We start from the raw sequence: 17,746 nt of genomic DNA, 5'->3' as shown, positions 1-17,746 counted from the left end.
ACTTGGAGAGATCATTTGGTTCTGGTATTTCTACAGCGTGCAAACAGACTAAGTTAATGTTACTGAAAAGTAATCAAATAGTAATGAAATATATAGTATATAATAGTTACATTACTTTGATGATTACATTGATGAAATAATTAGTCATTACTAATCATCAATTTACCATTATATGTAATATAATTCACCCTATTTTAACAGGGTAATTAGTCATCTTTAACCTATTGCGCTTCAAAAGTAACTTTCCCAGCACTGGTTGAGGTTTAACCAAATAAAATAACTTTACTTACTTTTAGATAGTTTAATCTATAACAATGCATCAAATTTTACAAGCTGATGATATGACTTGTGTGAAAAATATGTATTTGTAAGTAACAAGTAACTGTAGTTGTCAAATAAATGAAGCTTAATGTAGAGTAAAAAAGTATCATATTTCCACCACTGAAGAAAAGATTATATTTTATGCACTATATTTAAGAAAGACAAATGAACTTGTGACATTTTCACAATCAATCTTCAATAGTTTTGCAGGTATGAGTTCAGTGTCACCTCAAACCAAGAAAGTCATTCAAATCAGTTTTCATCAGATATAAACCAACACTGATCTAACATTGATACACCTTTACCATGCTGGCTCCTACAAGCATACAAATAGAGTACACATACACATAGAGTAATTTCTTCTGTAGTTCACTATGGCATGACTCCAGAAAAAGGAAGATGCCCCACCTATCTTTCGAGGTGCCAAAGTTCCTTCATTATAGAAAGTTCAGCTTATGGCACTGTTCCTCAAAGCTCACATCTAAAACTTTCCTAGATTACCAGACACTCTGACACACTGGTCAATTAAACTGACATCCTGTTTTATTTTGACAACCAGACTTCGGAAATTGTGAATATTATGGAAGTGAAATTTGTCCTCCTGCACGAGTAGGGTTGTTACTGTAAACTGTTGATGTTTTTTTTCAATCAAGGAAGGACAGATGGATGATCTCCAATTTGTGGGACAATCCTGCAGGTGAAAAGGATACATTCAGGTTGGTAATTGCAATTGAAATGAAAGGTAGCCCCGCCTGAGAGGGCAAAAATTTGGTAAAAGACGACAGATGTGAGTTTGGATCAGTGATAGAAAGACAAATCTGTGGGAAATGTTTCCTCTGGTCCTGTGACTGCATGTAAGACAGCCTGCAGGAGAATATTTTAAAAATGAAACAACACTGTTTTGTTGATGAGCCGCAAAATGTGCTGTAGGTTCTCAGCTGTACACTCACAAAATCACAGATACCAGCTAGATCTAATAGTATTAATGATGTGTGAGCTTTGACATGTTATGCAACAGGAAGTAGGGTGCGTTGACGAAGGTGGGAGGAATGACAATACCACTGACACTATGACTATGTGACAATGATCACGTTGAACACATTTTACCTTTCACTTCATTTGCAAAGGTTGGTGTTACAAGCGCAGAATCACTGTGACGCTCAGAAACACACGGCAGTTGTAACAAATTGACATGTTTTTCTGCTGTTGCTGTGATGAAAACATCAATAGCGACGCAAAGGAACACTGTGGTGACATCTGTGGTGAGGCAGGCAGGTCAGCCAACTTTGTTTACATGTTGACCATGTGTCGACGTCGACGTCATCACTTCTTGCTGCGTTCAGGGAGGAAGGATGCGGGAGCTTGAAGCGTACTAAGGGGAAGCACCAGCTCCAACCTCTGTATTTACGCTATGACCTACATGCATGGCTATGACAGTCGAGGTACTATATGTCACATCAATGTGTGTGTGTCGGACGGTTGGTCCTCAACAGCAGCAGACGAGGGGACAGGAACAGGAACAGGAACTGCTCACGGGTGAATGTCTCAACAGACGTAACCAAAGACATCAGCCTCTGACTGCGAGACTGCAGTTTAATGAGAACAACAACACAGTGTTTTTCCATTTGAGTTAAAATCAATCAAGTTGCGTCATTAGGAAAAGCAGATATTTGATAAGCTATTAGATATAACACAATGCCATGTTTAAGACACATTATTAGATTCATACTGATGCATTAACACATATTTAGCATTTTACTATTGTAGCTTGTTGAATTGGACCTAGTTTTGACCTAGTTATATACAGTTCCTTAGTTTAGCTGGGCCCCTCCAAAGAGTCACAAGAGAAATCTGAGGGGTTGTGAGATGATTAATGTGGTAGGAAAACTATGCACATTTTTGTACTTTTTAAATTCTTTTTTGTTGTGAAATATTGTATTAAATTACCTTTTTTGAAGTTAAACCATCAGAAGTTTAGATTGTTTTTCTCTTGTTCCTCTTTGGGCCTTGAACTGTTATATACATGAAACTATCTGAGAAGTTTAGAAGGGAAATTTTGTCTTTGGTGGAAATACTAACAGCTGTTGACCAGAGGCCTCAACTAGATGTTGCTTTTTAGAAGGGTCATAATAAAAAACAAACAACAAACAACACACACCACAAATAAGAGAAAATAAAATTCAAATTCATATTAAATGATCCAGATCTCCCACAAAATGTTGTGGGTTCTTCCCTGGCCCATGCCCCATCCCTCAACCAAGTTTGGCGCAAATCAGCTCAGTGACAAATAAACAGACACAGGTGAAAACACAACCTGCCTGGCAGAAGTAATAAAACATACAGCACAATGGCATACAGTATGCAGGTGGTCAGGTGCAGTCATAAAGAGCAGATCATCATAATCCAATGAAAGTAAAAAAATAAAAAATAAAAAGCTGCCATAATAAAGTGCAGGATTTATTCCTAAAAAGGAAATTTAAAGTAAGTTTCAGCTTAGAAACAAGGTTTTCAATGTGTGATTTAAATGACAGGTTTTGATCAGTAAAAATAAATAAATATAAGTAAAACCTAAATATGTTTTGACCATTTCAATTTCAACCCCCTGAGCAGCTGAGACAAATCTCGAATGTAGCATTATCACAAAGGTTATTTACATATTGCCTATAAGGAATAACAGTGGTCCTAGTATTGAACCCTGGGGCATGCCTTTGGGTATAGGGAAGAAGGAAGAGAAATACAAATGATTTGTTGTGTAAGATCTAATGACTCACAGGTAGATTTAAAACTGTCAGAGAAAGAGGACAACCAGTTCCAGTTTAAAATCTAAGGCTGATAGTTGATTGCTCAATGATGATAAAGCCTCACTACTTGCTGACAAAATGGCCCTTAAGAACTTTAAATTACAAGGCAAGAAGTTCAAATTATCTGCTGAGGGATGACGGAATGAAATTTATTATTTATTTCTTCTTTTTTTTTGTTATTTTTTGGGGCTTTTTGTGCCTTTAATTGACAGGACGGTAGAGAGACAGGAAATGGGGAGGCAGAGAGAGGGGGAATGACACGCAGGAAAGGGCCGTCCGATGCAGGAGTCGAGCCGGGGGCCAGCTGCAGCGAGGACTGTAGCCTCTATATATGGGGCGCCTGCGTAACCCACTGCGCTACGCGACGCCCCTTATTATTTATTTCTTACCTTTATTTCTTCTTGCCACCACGTTTGTGTAAACTGTAAATCTTTAACTGCAATGTCTTTACCAATGATAGATTTGTTTAGCCAAGTTTTAAAATAAAAATATCAGTAGCCTAGAAGATGATTTCGCCCAGATTGTCACTAGGTCCAATTGGGGAGGTAGACTTCTGACAGGTGAAAGGTGAAAAACCATTTGCTTTGTTGCAGAGAGTCCAAAATCACTCTCATATCTGTATGCTAAATATCAAGCTACCATTAGCAACCAGTTAGCCTAGCTAAGACAGAAAACAGAGGGAAAAGGCTAGTCTGGCTCTCACCAAAGGTAAGAAAATCCACCTACCAGCACCTTTAAATCTCCCTAATTAACATGTTACATCTCATACATAAACCAAAGTGTACAGACCAGTGACAGTGACGTCTGTTTTTCACACCTCGGTTTTTCTACAGATTAATCTGAAGCTATATATTTATCACTGCGCTTTAGAGAAGGACACAACCAGGCTAGCTGTTTCCCCGTTTCCAGTCTCTTTGCTAAGCTAAGATAACCAGCTGCTGGTTTTAGTTGCATATTTACCATGTAGACATAAGAGTGGTATCAATCTTTTCATCAAACTCTCAGCAAGATAGCGAATAAGCATGTTTCCCAAAATATCTCAAACTATTCCTTTAACAGTGAATTTTATATTTTTGTGTTTTTAATGCACATTACGAATCTAGAAATAACTGGTAGCTACCTAAAGCAGCCAGATAAATGTAATTGAGTAATGAAATACAGTGGAGTAAATATATAAAGATGGATGAAATGGAAATACTCAACTAAAGTCCCAGTACTTCAGAACTGTATTCAAGTACAGTAACTGAGTAAATGTAGTGAGTTACATTCCAGCACTGGTCGATACTAAAAGCTGTCTCATTCCCTCCCCCCTGGCTGGCAAAGTTTTGAAATGATAAGGGCATGAAGAGACATGGTACACCTGACAGTGTACTCACACTTATTGCTATCAAGTTTCCATTGCACAGTGCTGGTGTGTATGGTGACTCAGACTTTGCAGAGTCATGCTTGGAAAGACCTGACTCCCTTCGTATTCAGGAATTTCCTGATCCCTGCTCGGCTCCCTGCGAAAATGATCTGCAGGCTACAAAAGAGACTTACAGTCAAAGATCGTCCCACCCACCCTCACAGCTGGCCAGCCATTGGGAAGTTCCAGGTTAATAACTAAACTGAGGACACATGTTGGAAGAGTCAGCAGGGCAGGGCAGATATCCTTTTTGGTCGATTGTGAATGTGGAGTCAGCATTGTGCAGAATTAGGCTGAGTAAAGAGTCACCATAGTGCACTTCTGACATTTGTTCAAGCCACTTTTTTTTTCTTTTTTTACAAAATTGAAGTTGAATTTCTCACCAAAATCACAAACATTAAAAAAAAGCGTAGGCCTGGTAGATGACATATATAGATATGACATACATTCAAAATACTATTTCACTTATTTATAATAGCAAAATGACAAAAGTCTTCACCACAAACAGCATGAGTCATGACTGCACTGTCAGATCAGACAGACTTTAGTTTCAAAAGAAACAACTGTGGCTTTAAGATGACTTCCGGCCCCACACCTTGATTGTAGTTTTCCTACTGAAGCTTGTTCAAGCTTGCTTGCTCGCTTGACGTCAGCAGAGCGGTGGCTGGGAGTGCTATTACTCACTCACTGTTTAAGTTGCATTCCTGGACACCGCGTACCAGTGCCTGCCTCTTATTTCCCAAACAGGAAGTTCTAGCCAAGACTCTTGCCAAATCATCTGTGCTACACCCGAGCGGTGGAGTTCGCACAAGCAATGCATATGCCTCTAGACATGTTCTCCCTTCCTGTAGTGTTTACTCCCCATCATTGTGATGGTCTTTACACTTAAGTAACTATAAACTCACTCTTGGGGTCTTGTGTTGTGGAACAGTTTGTACATCAACCATAAGAGTTTGTGTGACGATGTATTAAAAAGGAACTGGGTGTGTTTTCACAACAGGCTGTTGAGAAATAATTGTCTATCAGTAATGGCTGTGGTGAGATCGGCCAGAATAGATATTAGAATTTAAGGAAGGTGAAAAGCATCTTTGTACTCTTTGTATAAGTGGAAGAATCTGAATTTGAATAAAATGAGAGCAATGTTTGTGGCGTGCAGCACCACTGTCCCCTTACAAACTTCAGATTTTGTATGGTCTGCCAATAGAGGAATGCTTCTGACTCCAGTTCACCATAAATAAAACATAACTGATGTGAAAACCCAGGTACGACACAGAAAACAGGAAAGAGTGGGCTGCAACAAGAAGCCAAGGTTCCATGTTCACTGAGAAAAGCCGCCAAGAGCCAGTGAGTTTTACAGTCTCACAGAGCCACCTTGTGGTGTATTTAACGCACGTCACTGTCTGCGCAATAAGAAGACAAGATTTTCTGAGATCACTGCAGATGTTTCATCCTCTGAAAAGAGTTTACTAGTTGTAACTAATTCAACTAATTTAATAGTAACTAATTATTAATTCTTGTTAAATCATGTTCTAATGTTTTTCATTTTTCAGATCAGTTATAAACAATAAGAACCATTTATGGGCTCCCACTGTCTGGTTTTTCTGTTTGACCACTTATTTCTACAAGGCCACAGACAATGGCCCAAAATCAATATCTTAACAACTTTTTCACACTGATGACAAACTTAAAAGTGGAAAAGACACTTTCAGGAGAAAATACATTCATAGTTCAAAATGTTCAAATGTCAACATCAGCTCATTGAGACAACTGGAAAATGGAAGCTACTGTACCTATGAATAAATAAATAGAAATGTATAAATAAAAGTTTGTGACACAGTCTGTTTTTCTAGTGCTTTCTGATTCAAAACCAACAGTTGATTTTTCTGTTCATACTACTGACTTGAAAATAAGATAAAAACACAGTGCTGTGTGATCTTTTATTACCATAATCATTGTTCAGAAGTAAGACTGAGAATGAGGTTCTGTTCTTAAAAACCAGAACAAATACAACAGTAGACTTTTTTTTATTTAAAAAGGAACACAACAAATGTAAATAAAAAAATACATGTTTTTGAGCTCAGCATAAGTATAGAAAAAACAGGAAAACCTGGTGCAATGGCTGCACAGGTGCTGAGATTTTATCCCTCGCTAAAGCAGAAAAAAAAAAAAAAAAACTCAGCACACTGAAACCTGATTTGAAAAAAATATATTTATCTAATAAGGGTGTGTCCTTGGACAGGACATTTATACATTCTAAAGGAAGGTACAGTTGTTGGACTCAAGTACTGAACTTTGTCGAGTCACAAAGGTAAACTGAACGCTAGCAGCTTAACTAATCTCTTCTTAGGACAAACCTGTTGATTCACGAATGCAGCATGCTAAAGAACAAAAAACAAAAAGACAATCATACAAAACAATATAGCCAGCTCAGGGCCACGCCATGACACAACAGATCATTACTACAGTGTATTGTTTTCATCCCTGTGCTGGTGTTTGATTTTTGGTTTGTTCAAAATCCACGACTACCTGTACAACTCAAGAGTTTGTTGAAGTAAAGGGTGACACATTATTAAGTATTTGTATTGCTGGCGAAAAATAGCTGGGTGTCTCCGTTCGTTAAGCTGGCATAACTCCACTGACTGAACACACACTACTTTACAACATGTATCAGCTGCTTTCAGGTTATGTTACACAATCTCTTGGCATGAACAGCCTCCACACGTTTTTTTTTTTTTATCTACTGTGACTGAAAAGCTGCTCTCCCAAACTAGCAAAAAAGCCACTTCAAGATGTCAATATTATTCCCAAGTCAAGTTGAGAATGCCAGGCAAATGGAGAAAGTTGCATATCACCCTGTTCCTGCAACATTTTGTTTTTAAAACGACTTTTCTGTGCCACTGTTGAACTCCCAGGGAGAGAAAACGCAGGGTGGGGGTGGTGATGGGGTCAGTTGCCAGGAGGCAACCCAGTCTACATATCTCACATTTAACATCCTGTAAATGTTATATTAATATTTTTCACTGAGTAGATTTAACTCAAGCATCAGTAGAAAGCTCCGATAACTACCACTCGCTCATATGTACGTACACACACACACACACACACACACACACACACACACACACACACACACACACACACACACACACACACACACACACACACACAAAACAAGCATACTGTATGGACTCAACCAGCATGCCTCCTGCAGCTATACACAGGCCAGGAGTGAGGACAGATAACAATTCAGTGCCCACCCCAGCATGCATCTCTTATCTAATGGGCACACGATTGCTTTCCTCTTACTTTTACATACTTCAACTTACTGTTGGGTTTAATATTGACCCAAAACAAAAGAACTATTTTTTTTTCTCTTTTTTTTAACTGCTACGTCCCAAACTGGCATATTTTCAGACAGGCTGGTCAAAGATCTGGATCTGTAATTTCTGATCCATTTGTGTAAGCAAAAGAGAGAAAATGTGAAATCATAACGGACACATTAGTAAAAAGATGAAATGGAAGAACTCATACAATTATGTCATTTTGGTAAATAAGAGAGGAGACACATGTAAAATGGGCTGACAGGCCATTCATCCTGGTTCACGGAACAAGGGAGCTAAAACAAACCCTTTTCCTCTACTGACCGCGATATGTATTATATTTTTGAGTCTCGGATTTGAGATGTGACACCTGAAAAACTGAGGCCCTGAGCATCCAAGATGACATACTGAACGAATGTTTTGGGTGGGTTATGAGAAGGGGCAAGACTTTCTTCCCACCCAGTCGCCCCCTCCCACTGCATTTGTAAAATGAAACGAGTGAACCTGAATCTGCTCAAGTCCAAATAATCCACTCACTCGCAGAGTAAACCCAGAGTTCAAAGCAGGCTGATTGGCCAGCATAGTCCACTTTGCAACATCAGTGGAGAGACAGAGAGGAACGAAAAAAAAAAAAAAAAGGAGGAGGAAGGACAGACTTCAGTGGAAATAGGCTCGATAACAGACATACGCACTGAGAGCCAGCGCTGTGCACAGGCACACGTTGGCTAGTAGAGGAGACCAAGTCCCCGGCACAGGAGAGCTTTCCTTTGGCTGCTCTGCTGCCTCGACCGCCTCCTGCTCCTGGGCCTCGTGCTGCTGCTGCTGGGATTTGGATGGGGCTTTGGAGGTAAGATCTTGGCTTCCGATGTGGCCATCGAGAAGTTCACCATGATCAGGAGGAGGCTGGGGAGCATCAACGTTCCTCTTACGCAGCTCCGACTCTTGTGAGGACCTAAATGAAGAAAGAACATAAGAGGAGAGTACAGTTGAGTCGAGGAGAGTAGAGTCTGTTTGTTTGTTCTGGTTTCATTAGACGAGGTGCGAGCCAGATGCAGCAGCTCTTCAAAATTCAAACATAGCCTACTTACTGTGTAACGAGTTACTGAATTTAAAACCAAATTAAGATGTGTTGCTCCACACAAACCGCTTCATACATGGATATTAGCTGTTGCTAAATGTTTACACCCACTGAATGCCAAGTGTAAGAGATGCATAGCTAACTGAACACAACTAAAGTTAGCTTGCTAATGTTTAGAAAAGAAAATATGGATACGTATAGCATCAGCCCTGGAAACAATGCATACTAATAAACGCACATTCCACTTGGCCTGCCGTGGCTGAATCCAAACAGAAATCGTTCTGTAGTGTCTCTGCCAATACTTAAACCTTAAGCCCTGCCAGTAGCTGCTGCCTCATAATATCGCCTGCACTCCATTTAACTGTTTCCCGCCTTTAACAAGCAGCACATGGCACAAAAACTTCACTTTTTTGTGCTTAACGAAAGGTTTTCGAACAGCTGTAACACATACTAAAAGTTGTTTTCAACCAATGACGATAAATAAAACTGAGACAAAATCTTTCAAAAGCATGATTCTGATAAATACCCGAGATTCCTGGGCTCAATGCGTTGGATGATCTCATCATTTTCAGGGAAAAACGATGGCTCAACTTTCCCATTGTAAGGGTCTCTGGGAGGAGGAAGAGGAGGAGGAGGGGTGAACTCTGGAGGATCGTCTTCCTCGTTCGAGAGCTCTTTCCATGACTCCTGCAGAAAAAAAACAAAATCTCTTTGAGCATTTGCAGAAATATTTAATATTAAATGAAGAAAATTGGTAGTTTTGTAGCATATGTGTTTTTATTTCTCGCGGCAAAATATAGTCAATGTTGCGTGTGCAGTTTTTTAATCTGCAAATGTGTCACTGAAGAACAAAGAGCAGACTGGAGAGGAAGGACTTACCTGCAGAGATGTGTCACCCTTGATGTATTTGGCACCTTCATTGACAGCGAGGTAGGAGAAGCGAAGTTGATCCGCTGTTTGAATCAAGCCCATTCGATAGCGTCGCATCTCCAGCAGCACATCGCGAATACGCACTGAAGACGGGTCCTTACGGATAGACATCTGCATTTAACAGCAAAAACATTCAGCACATAAGAATCTTAAGCTTTAGGCACTTGATTGATGCATTCCATTTAAGCTTAAAAATATTATACCCAGGAACTGATGTGTCACTGGTTGCTTGTAATGATTCATTCTACTGTTGTACTTCTAGATAAGTGCAAGCTAATTTCCTGTACTGTGTCAATGGGAAAAAGGTGCAATAGATAAAAGTCTGTTAACATCAAGATTTCTCAATAGCAGAGCTCTGTACAAACCAATAAGAGGCAGGTGTCCACAAGACAAAAGGTCCCCGAGCGACCAATGCCAGCACTGCAGTGCACCACCACTGGCCCCTGGTCTGAATTCAGGCACCCGGACTCTCGCACCTTGAACAGGAAGTTAAGGAAGGAGGCGGGAGACTCTGGCACCCCAAAGTCAGGCCAGGTGGTGTAGTGAAAATGTAAAATCTCACGAGTCTCTTGAGTCTACAGAAGAAGATCAAATAGAAAAACCTGTAATTTTGTACAAAACAAACTTTGGAACATCCCCACTTGATTTGACTGATTCAGCCTTTGCTATTATGAACAGGAGGAATGTTTACAGCAAGTAAAACCTGTTTCAAGGTTTATATGGGCGCCCGATTATCAACTATTGATCTAAGAAGGACTTAAAAAATTGTGAACATGCTTTAATAGACTGTAGACACCATGTCTACTTGTGCACACACCTTAAAAAAAAAAAAACAAAAAAAAAACACCACAGGTGAAAACCTACAGACAGATTTTCCAGCTCCAGCTGACGGACTGTGTAGTAAGACTTGATGTCTTCTGAGACGAGGGTAAGCTTGAAATTGGTGTCTTCAAAGACAGCGTCCTTCTCCTCCCTCTGTGGCCAATATTGGGCACATTTAACCTAAAACCAAATGAAAGTGCACATTTCACACAGCGTAACAAGCAGGCGGAGAGCAATGCAGTGGGCTTAAGAAGTGACACTGTGAGGAAAAAAGAAACCACTGCTTACAGAGCCTTTCTCTATGACTCTGTTCAGCATCACCACACCGCGGGTCCTCTGCTCCCACACCATCTCCCAGAAGTGGCCACATGTATTTGGAAGGGGTCCCTAAGAATGAATGACAGAGAACACCGGGTTTTATTCTCAGTATCACTACGTAAGAGCAGAAATTTAAAGATTATGGCAAGGCGTTTGATAATGTAATGATCATACTATTCTTAAAAGAGCATATTAAATCATCAGTCTGCTGCCTTCATATTCTAGCTCAACATACATCCGTTTCAAAACTTCAGTTATGTACTAATGACCGAGTGTGACTTTTCCACAAGAGTTGTGTTTTCAAAATCCTATTTTTGTTTGATTTAATCCCTGAGCGCCGTCCTCTCACTGTCCAGCCGCCAAAATCCAGATGAGACGAGAGCAGCCGATAATTACGTTTGCCTTTAACTGGTACCATGTTTTCACTACAATGAGCTTTGTGAGCAAGTGATTTATGGACTTTCTTTTTTGCACCGTGTTTTGCCTCTCAGGCTTCATCACGGCTGATCTGAGAGGAAGACTGCCGGCAACATTCATGGCTTTAAAAAGCACTTTCAACGTTTTTGTGAAGACCCTCTCTGCCCCGTGTACCTGTTGCTTGGATTGTGAGGCCATTTTCTTTGCAGGTACTGGAGGTGGGTGTGGCAGTGGGTCGTCGGCGCCTGGGCCTTGTGTGTCAGTGCTCCTATTAAAACCGTGTCGGAGCTCAGTTTCTGGTTCTCTCTCCTCCCTGAGACACCCGTTTGGTTTTGCTTTGCGTTTGGTTTGTGTCGCTGCACCATACAACATTGCACTCACCCACTCATGCACCCACTTACACTGCTGCTCTTACTGATCACACACACAATTGTTAGTTTAAGTTGCCCTTAGATTTATTTGTTTGTTTAAAAAAAATAAAATAAAATAAAACATCTGTTAATTGGCTGGGTTGTGTGCGTCTCCCTCTTTTGTCACGGCCTTGCGGTCCAGTTTGTGACAGTTTTAAATTAAATGAATGTAATCTATGATTTAATATTGGATTTGAAATTATCCATAACATTTTAATAAAAGTCAATTTTTTTAACATTTTTAGGCAGGATATAACACATGTAATAAATGGTTCATAACACACTGTAATGAAGCTATATGCAGCTATGAGGGCATTTTAAGTTCTTATTAAAGTACAGTATTTGTCATAACTTCTCCTATGAAGACACGTTACATATGATTACACCTGTGTTTTACTATAGTGTCATTCATTATCTGTTTATACCTGAGCCTCAGAGTTATAGTTGTTGGCAAACACATTAACACACCTAGCTGGAACTAATCCAGCCTAATACAACAATCCTGCAATATATCCTCCATTCATGAAGGTTGTAATGTTCAGTTTGTTTTGAAACTGTTTCAGAGCGGTGTTGATCCAACTGTGTGGTTAGTTTGGAGGATGCACTTTGTGGTACTGTGACCTATTTTGTATTATACTGAAGGGTGTTTCCATTTTTTTTATCCACCACACACATATCAATGAAGGTAGGCTCAATAACAGAAACATGTAATACAGCACAACAGAACCACATTATAACCATACATATTATATTATATATAAAAGATTCATTGCAGGACTGTTGTACTAGACTGCATTAGTTTTAGCTAAGTGTGTCTAACTGAGTGTATACTGCCTATAAATGCTAAAGAGGGGCTACGTTATCTAACATAAAGTATCTCTATCACAGACACTAAATGTTATTTGAATTAAGATCAGTGCGTTCATACTGCAACAGCTTACATTACAATTTCATCATAATAAGTTATTTTCTAGATTGATATATGTATATATATATAAAATGCCCTGGAGGCAGTACAGTCGTATCCTCACACACTTATGAAGACAAACCTACGCCGTTGCTAATGACACAATGCTTCCATCCATGTGTATTTGTTCATAATATCCTACAAATAACGGGTATGAATTGTGTGTAAAGGACGATTGTCACTGTCCAGCTGCAGCCACATTTCCAAAGGAGTGCACAGACTCTTCATCTCCACACTTACCTGAGTGAGGATGTAGTTCCTCTGTGCCTCTTCTACTGTTATTAGGCTGGCATTAATGTAGTCATTTGTACCCAGCTGCAGACATATTCTGCTGTGGTCAACTGAGGAGAAGGAAAAAGAAAAAAAATAGACTCATGTAAATACTGCGTGCTTATGTGTTTTTCATATGTCACAACCCCCAGGGGAGTATAAATGCAATTCTCAGATCAACACAGCTGTGGAGAACTAATGGCAACGTCTGTCTGTGAACAAAACACAGGTGTTAGCTTTTGGCTTCAATACTGAGGTGTCGACTTCTCTGGACACCCAGTCAAACATCTTAGTTAAGAAGTAAACAGTGTGAAGAAGTTTCAGTTTACGTATTTTCACATCTTGTTAAAAGTGAATTAAAAAGAAAAAAAAATTAAGTAAGTGCAGTAAGTATTTGCAACCCGGTCTGCCCAATTTGCATAGTTAATTCAGTGTGAAAGAGAGGAAACCACAAAGTTCAGCACAGTTCAGCTGCTGGACCGTTTGTGATGTCACAGAAAATTATTTTATTGAACAATAACTCTTTTCAAAAAGAGAAAGACACATCAGTAGTTGAAGGCAGGATGACTGAACAGTGATCACATAAAAGATATAAAACATATAAAACAACAATTAAATGTATTTAGGTGTTGCCTCTCTGAGACAAAGTGAATATAACACAGGATGGACAGCTCAAAAACACTGGAAATTAGATAAAACAAAACCTACAAAATCTACAACTGTGGGCTGTATTAATTATTTTTATCATTTGTCAGTATCTGGTTGTGTCTGGAAGATGGGTAAAAATTAGCTGTATAGCTCCAGCACATTTACACTGATGCTGCTAAATGTTGATTAATTTGCACCGTCACCTTAATATTCAAGGTGAATATTTCAATAAACAAAATAAAATGTAACTAATCTCTCACCACAACAATCTAAATTCATAAAATAAAAAAAATTAAAAAAAATAATAACAACAACTTTAACAGGATGATTATGATATTGCCAGCCTGATCTCCTGCAGGACTTCTGTAGCTTTAGCTACATGTACTATCACCATACTGATAGCCTTCATAAATACACAGTGCTGACAAAAAATATGAATTGGAAGTCACATCCTTTTTTACATTAGTCTCTCCATGGTGATTCAATGTTCTGCCTGTTGTGTAATAATAAAACAGTGTAATTTGAGATGATTATTACAGTACTTATGCCTGATATCATGTATTTCTGTGGAAGGACTCACTTTAAAGAGTAAGTCACCATTGGCTGATGTTAGAACAGACCCAACACTGTGGGCGGAGTACTATGCAAAGAGTCCCAAGTGGTCATTCATTTAAATAAATATTCTAAGTGTTTAAGACTGTTGAGTAAAGTGTATTGAAGCATGAAATTGGTAACTTACATGGGCTAACATCTCTGTAACGATTCCGACTCTTGTTTTCAGGTAATTTGGCAAACTTGCAGGGGAGGTCACATGACTGCTGACGAATCTCCTGTGACAGAATAGAAGATATATACATAGCATTGTATTAACATTACATTTATGTCACATTAAAAGTCTGATGCAACATTAATAATGAAGGTTGTTTCTCCATGCGCTAAAACAGAATCCAAGCATGTATAAAAAAAAATCTAGGGAGGGGTGGGGTTGGGGGGTTGGGGTGGAGGCGGGGGGGGTCGTGTTGTTCCTTCCTATATTTAATTCTGCAGAAAAACTGACCAGCGGTCATCTTCTCATACTGAAGATATTATATGACAACTCTCAAAAAGTGTCCTACTTGTGTGTGTGTGTGTGTGTGTGTGTGTGTGTGTGTGTGTGTGTGTGTGTGTGTGTGTGTGTAACATGTTTGCACACACAGGTCTGTTTAAAACATATAATAATATCAGATGATTTACACTGAGCTGTAGTTAATGGGTATTTTGTGCAAGAAACTGGATAGGTCTGTAGTAGTAGATCTGAAACAGTCTTTTAATTGACTGACAGAAAATCAATTTGCAACTATAACGCTGATTATTTCAGTGATTTTTCATGCAAAATGTCAACATTTCATGGCTCCAGCTTTTAAACTGTATATGAGGATTTGCAGCTCCTCCTTTGTCTTTGATGATGAAATTAATATTTTGGGGTTTTGGGCTGTTGGCTGAACACAACAGTTAATGACATCACCTTGGTTGTTGGACATTGTGATGGGCAGTTTTTACTGTTATCTGACGTTTTATAGACTAAACAATTAATCAAAAAATAAAAAAGGTGCAAAGCAGAATAATCGACATTGAAAATAATTATTAGTTGCAGCCCAATGTAAAACGTTAAAAAGTAGCTCCACCTCAACAAACAGAAGTAACATTACTGGACGAGTAATAATAATAATCTAATAAATAAATGACAGTAAATCAGTCACAGGGGACATTTCTCTGCACTGAGCACTTTAACTTTCAATACTTAAAGTACATTCTGCTGATTAATGGAGGTGCAATGATTACTCGATTGATTGATTAGCTGATCGGCAGCTACTATGATAGTTGGCTAATCTCTCTGAGTTATTTTAGTTAAGTAAGAAAGCCAAAATTGTCTGGTTCCAGCTTCTAAAATGTGAATATTTTCTGGTTTTCTTGTGAAAGTAGGGCTGGATCTAAGGATGATTTTCATTAATGATTGATTATTTTCTCATTTAGTCTATACAATGTCAGAAAAGGTAAAAAAAAAAAAATATCTTCTGCATCACTGAAAATGTCAATGACTATGAGGCTGAAAACAATATTTTCATATACTTTATGCTTCAAAAATGACAAATGATTTTTCATTTTTCCAAAAAGTTGCCAATTATGACGATCGACTGATCAATTAATCGACTAACCTTTGAAGCTAAACACGATAGTAAACTGAATATCTTTGGGGTTTGGACTGTTGCTCAAACAAAACAAGACATTTGAAAACGTCACATTGGCCTTGTGATGGGCATATTCTGATAGACAAACAACTTATCGATTAATGGAGAAAACAATCAATAATGAAAATAATCATTAGTAGCAGCCCCCAACGACCACACTTACATGCTTGTATCACTAAATTTGCCATTTTAAAGCAGGACCTTTACTCGTAGTGGAGTATTCAGTCTGAGTAAGTAAAAGATGTGAGTACTTCCTCCATCATTGCTGAAAGCTGAGATATTTGTGTGAAAACATGTGCAACAAACACGGACACTAAACCTACAGTTAGTATGAGACAAATGAAGCAGATCAGTGATGGGATGTAGTGTTTGGTTGAGACCCAGGCAGACTCATCAATCATCGGACTGGTCCGAGCAGGCGGAACCCGGACTAAACTAAAGCAGGCTGATTAAGAGAGAAATGCTGCAGACTCATTGTGCGGTAGAAACCATTTGGCCTAAAAGTGACAGCTCCGCCGACGGTCCGTTCCCACCTTGATCTACCGATAGGTCCTACCTGGTAAACGCCGTTCCAGCTCCCGTTTTCATCGATTTCCCGAAACTCGGCTTCCATTGCTGACAGTCCAGCTGCCACTCCTTCTTCCTCCTCCTCTTTTTCTTCTTCTTCCCCCGATGTGGACAACAAATGCTCCAACAAATTTAGTCTGACAGTGTTCCTCGGTAACAAACAACTGTTCCGCCACTTCTTCGGTGATTTCTCCGCACGGCTGCGTAGATCACCGTGTAACCTCTGTCGGCCTGCTCTGAGCGGAAACACGCCGCTGGCTCCTCCCACAGCGAGGAACTGCTGTCCTTGGGTGGTAAAAAACTGCAAAACGTGCTTTTTTTTTCTTTCACAGACAATGTTCCTCTGCGGGTTCTCTGAAAGTGAAATAGGTTTTAAAGGTGTTTTTCAGGCAGTGATATGTGACTTTGTTTGACAGAGTCACTTCACACTTCACCATTTTTGTGGCGGCTGTAGACACCAGAGAGGAGGTGCGGAAGGCATTTTTTTTTCACTTTTTTTTTTTCAATACTTTATTTAATAACGTGTGATGCACAACTTTTGACCAGGGGACAGAGAATAATGCAAGTAAAGCAAAAATACACTAAATAAACTGCCAAGTAAATAATAATAACATAGCAAAATAAATAAATAAATATATGATACCACTGATCTCTGAAATTTGGAAGCCCACATTATTTTTTATTTTGCTTGACATTTCAAAGTTTAGTAGGCCAAATCCAAATTAACTTTTAATCTTATAATTTTAGATTAAAAGTTTTTTGATTTAAGAATTAGACTTTTTGCACACAATTTTGCCTTTCAAGCTCACAATTTTGACTTACAAAGTCAAATTTTTGACCAGTTAATTCATAATTTTGACCTTTAAGACATAATTCTTAACTAATATGTAATGATTTTGACATTTTATCTTATAATTTTGAATAATGCATAATTCTGACTTTGTATATCATAATTTTCATTTAGTAAGTGAGAATTTTGACTTTTCATCATAATTTTGACTTTTTATCAGAATCCCCTTACTTTAGAAAATCAAAATGCTAACTTTAATTCCTAATTTGTTTTGTTTTTTTTAAGTCCAAGTCATATCTTGACTTATTAATTCATCATTTCGATTTAGAGAGTCAATGTACAGTCTAAAAGGGACTTATCTTACTTTATTGTTTAGGAGATACTTGAAGGGCAAAGTCCAGACTTTCTTACAAAGAAGAATCCCCTTAGGAGGTAGTTAGATACTGCAGTACCT

General features: G+C 38.7%; 1 protein-coding gene across 1 annotated transcript; it reads right to left on the bottom strand.

Moving 5' to 3' along the window:
* Positions 1–449: 449 nt before the first annotated feature.
* ptpn1 (protein tyrosine phosphatase, non-receptor type 1) lies at positions 450–16,838 on the bottom strand. Its single transcript, XM_022763385.1, has 10 exons — positions 16,492–16,838; positions 14,447–14,537; positions 13,030–13,130; positions 10,966–11,064; positions 10,720–10,857; positions 10,221–10,430; positions 9,805–9,966; positions 9,452–9,612; positions 8,540–8,799; positions 450–1,012 (listed from the first exon to the last, which is right to left on the bottom strand). The coding sequence occupies exons 1-10, from the start codon at positions 16,546–16,548 to the stop codon at positions 966–968; spliced, it is 1,326 nt and encodes a 441-aa protein (XP_022619106.1). The 5' UTR covers positions 16,549–16,838; the 3' UTR covers positions 450–965.
* Positions 16,839–17,746: the final 908 nt, after the last annotated feature.

Source organism: Seriola dumerili, unplaced genomic scaffold, assembly GCF_002260705.1.
Source record: "Seriola dumerili isolate Sdu_G_001 unplaced genomic scaffold, Sdu_1.0 BDQW01000468.1, whole genome shotgun sequence".
Classification (NCBI taxonomy): Eukaryota; Metazoa; Chordata; class Actinopteri; order Carangiformes; family Carangidae; genus Seriola; species Seriola dumerili.
The sequence above is the reverse complement of the archived record's forward strand: the minus strand, read 5'-3'. Positions and strand labels throughout refer to the sequence as shown.

Bases quoted from the DNA above. Each gene is read 5' to 3' on its own strand.
- ptpn1 (XM_022763385.1), bottom strand. From the start codon at position 16,548: ATGGAAGCCGAGTTTCGGGAAATCGATGAAAACGGGAGCTGGAACGGC. The intron at 13,131-14,446 runs GTAAGTTACCAA...CCTTCTCCTCAG, and splicing joins TTACAGAGATGTTAGCCCAT to TTGACCACAGCAGAATATGT. The intron at 11,065-13,029 runs GTAAGTGTGGAG...ATTCATTCTTAG, and splicing joins GGAACTACATCCTCACTCAG to GGACCCCTTCCAAATACATG.